Source organism: Zea mays, chromosome 6 (genome assembly GCF_902167145.1).
Source record: "Zea mays cultivar B73 chromosome 6, Zm-B73-REFERENCE-NAM-5.0, whole genome shotgun sequence".
Taxonomy (NCBI): Eukaryota; Viridiplantae; Streptophyta; class Magnoliopsida; order Poales; family Poaceae; genus Zea; species Zea mays.
This window is the reverse complement of record NC_050101.1, coordinates 26161329-26164729: the sequence shown is the minus strand read 5'-3', so window position 1 is coordinate 26164729 and position 3401 is coordinate 26161329. Positions and strand designations below refer to the sequence as shown.

Sequence of the window (3401 nt, the reverse complement as noted above, 5' to 3'; positions counted from 1 at the left end):
CTAGTCTATAAAATCTTTTATATTTTACTTTAACAAAGGGATAACTAAATTCATATAGGGATTTTTTATTCATCTTCTTATTAGAAAACATTTTAAATATATGAGAGATGGTTTCAGAGGTAAGAAAATCCTTGTTAGAAGATATTTTAATTCAAAATCCCTAGAGATTTTTCCTAAATCCCAAAGTTATGATTTGAGGTGTTACTGAGAAAGGAGTGGTGCAGCCACCATGTGACCGGAGGGCATGTGGAAGAGAAGACATGGGAGAAGAGGCATGGGACAAACTTGTGACCATGGAGGAGGTTGCTCGGAGGAAGTTAACATTGGATCGGACCAGCATGCACTCTAAAAATTCATTCGAAAACCATATGGAATAAGTTAACAGTGGATCATAATCATTGTGACAAGTTCTACGCATCTACGATATCTGATCATCTTTATGACCTACCATTATTCGATAATGGTTTTGGTTTTGTTTGTAGGATATTGCTTTTTGATATAAAAACTTATTGATGAAAGATTTCTTGTCGTAGTTGATAGCTTGGACAGACATTAGTACACATGCATCTAAGAAATACACTTATAGACTACATGTACTTTCATACCATAAACACGATAAAAAACTAAAACATAACTATTGTACATGGTTTCCATGGGTCACTGGTTTCTACATATATATTTCGTGGAAAATCTATGAAAATATAAATGTTATGTTTTATATGGCTAATAAGGGTACAAGTCAACACCATTTTTATTTGAATTGAACACATAAATGCATAATGTTTGAACTTTCAAGTAAAATCCGAGGACCTAAAAGAAGGCTTTCATCTCGGCCTTGAAGTCCACGAGATGCTCCTCCTCGACACATTGTGTCATTATTCGAGTCCCCTTCTTCATAGACGGTGGAGCTCCAAGAACTGCTACAGCCATGTAGTCTGCATAAGTGAAAGGGAGGATATGGTTTGGTACACCCCACCCATAGTCAACTTCAAAGAATCCAAGCCGTGTCCAATCGGACACAAATAGAACATTGTGCTTGAATGTTAGTTGATATGGGTCTACTTTCACATTGCCCGTGGACCATCTGGAAAACTCTAAAGGAAGCCTAGCCTTCCCATCCCTTATCATCCTAATCACATCAAGCAATCTTGAACTAGCAACTACCTCAGCAGTTGCTGTGACAGTCACTGGATAGAAGCAATTTCCATAGAAGCCACCAACCTTGGGTAGCACATGTGTGAGGAGGTGGCGAGTGTTGGCAAAGAAGCAAACATGCACCTTGAAATTTGGTTCGTACTTGATTGCCCTTGTCCTAGCTTGCCAAACCTTGGCAATGGCAACATCAAATGTAGAGCAATAGTGTCCATTGGTTTGAAAGTATTCACTCTTGACATGTGCAATATTGTTAACTGCCACATCCATAACAAAATGTTTGAACCCGAAGCACTCGAAGGATGGTGGTGGCCCAGGAGGCATTTTAGGTGGGTTTGGTATTAACTCCCGTGCCCATATAGGTGCTATTGTAGGTTTAACTACTCCACGGGCAAACTCAGAAATTGCATTGATGAATTGAGCTGCACCGAGCCCGTCAGCAAGGGTGTGCACTGCGACTAGCCCCACCACAAATCCTCCACAAGCAAATTCCGTGACCTGGCACACAATTAAGTTTCATTAATAAATTTTGGCGACAAGGTGTTTTAAATAATTGAGAATAGAAAATTAAGCACTATGTAGCAATTATAAAATATTAATAACTAATGAATATATATGAGATTAAAGAAGTATGCAACACTTTTTGTGTAATTGGAAGCTTGTGACTTATTGCTTGTTTATTATATATATGGACAAGGCGCTTCATCATTGTTTAGATGTAGTAGTTGTGTGGATTTTGACTAAAAGCAGTAGTGGGGATATGTATGAGTAGACAATATATATACCTAAAGGAGTGACTTTATACTTCTTTTGGTGGAAACATGGGGCTAGGTACGTGGCGTTCTGCACGACTGCACTCATGACTTTCTAGCTACCACAACTAGGCAAGTATAATTGCTCATGCTGTGTTTATAAGTGTTTGTTTTCTAGAAACTAATTTTTGGTTCCTCTTTATTATTTTATTTTAGTTTTTAAATTGTTAAATACGAAAACTAAAATAGAGTTTTATTTTTTCTTAATTATTAATTTAGAGACTAAAATATAATAAAATGGAGAGGCTAAAAATTAGCCCCTAAAAAAATATGACAGTTGCTTTGGGTGACATGCATGAAGTGTTTCTCCAATTCGGCCATTCTTTATATGCATGAATTGTTTGTCATAACAAAAGCATGTGCATATTATAGTCATTATCCATGCATATGGAATAATAGAAACAACTGTCATATATACATGCTGCAAGTTTTCTGGTTTCATTAGGACGAAAGTGTATACCTGCATCATAATCGGAATACTGGTTGGGTCAACACCTTCCTCTGGAGCCGGCAGCAGCTCTTCCTCGGAGACCATAAGCGGGTAGTCGAGGCCGTTCACGTCCTCGAGGCTGCAATCTGTGACAGCGTCCACGAACCACGCACCGTCGTCGGTGCACTCAACGCTCGCCTCCCCGGCGTACAGTGAGCCGACGAAACGGCCGGCGAACGGGCGGTAGTCCACCAGCGCGCGGGACAGCGCCGCGCGGATCACCTCGGCCGGCCTGCCGGCGGCAGCAGCATCGTAGTGGGCGGCGGAGGCGGCGGCGTCCTTGCGGCGGAACACGTGCAGGGATCGCACCGTGTGGCGCAGGCCTGGAACGCGGTCGATGGGCGACAACTCGAGCGTCTCGGTCGTCGGAGTTGGCGTGGACGATGGCACGACGAAGGATTGGGATTTCCTTGTCACGGTGATGCTCGCCATGGTGGCAAGCTGCTATGACATACGTATTAGCTTTGCTAAGTGAGGTGACAGCAGTACTGGCTGTAATGTGTAGGTGTAGGTGTGGGTGTAGGTGTGGTGCACAAGATGTCTATTTATAGACGAGATAGATGACTAAAGTAATTTTTAGTGCCAAACTTTTTGACTAAACAATATACTCCCTTTGTTCTAAATTAAAATTCCTTTTAGTTTTTTTATAGATTCATATAACAATTGTATTAGCACCATATATACCACCAGGTGAGGCCGGACAGTCCGGGCCGCAGACGGTCCGTATCTAGGCACGGACGATCCGCGATAACATCAAATTAGATGGTTTAATCTCCTTTTTCGTGCGTGTTTATTCATCTAAATCTACGGATTCTATTGGAAAATGTCTAGGAACGGTCGAACAAATCCAGACTTCCCCTATATATATGAAGGTGTACGGTCGATTGCGCGCACCAACAATCAAACTAAACAATTAAATCTACTTTATTTACTTCATTCTTCGTCAC

At 41.2% G+C, this 3401-nt stretch overlaps 1 protein-coding gene across 1 annotated transcript; it reads right to left on the bottom strand.

Annotated features, from left to right (window-relative positions):
* Window positions 1–510: 510 nt before the first annotated feature.
* On the bottom strand, window positions 511–2973 carry LOC100285022 (uncharacterized). Its single transcript, NM_001157917.2, has 2 exons — window positions 2425–2973; window positions 511–1650 (listed from the first exon to the last, which is right to left on the bottom strand). Exons 1-2 carry the CDS (start codon window positions 2884–2886, stop codon window positions 811–813), a joined length of 1302 nt encoding a protein of 433 aa, NP_001151389.2. The 5' UTR covers window positions 2887–2973; the 3' UTR covers window positions 511–810.
* Window positions 2974–3401: the final 428 nt, after the last annotated feature.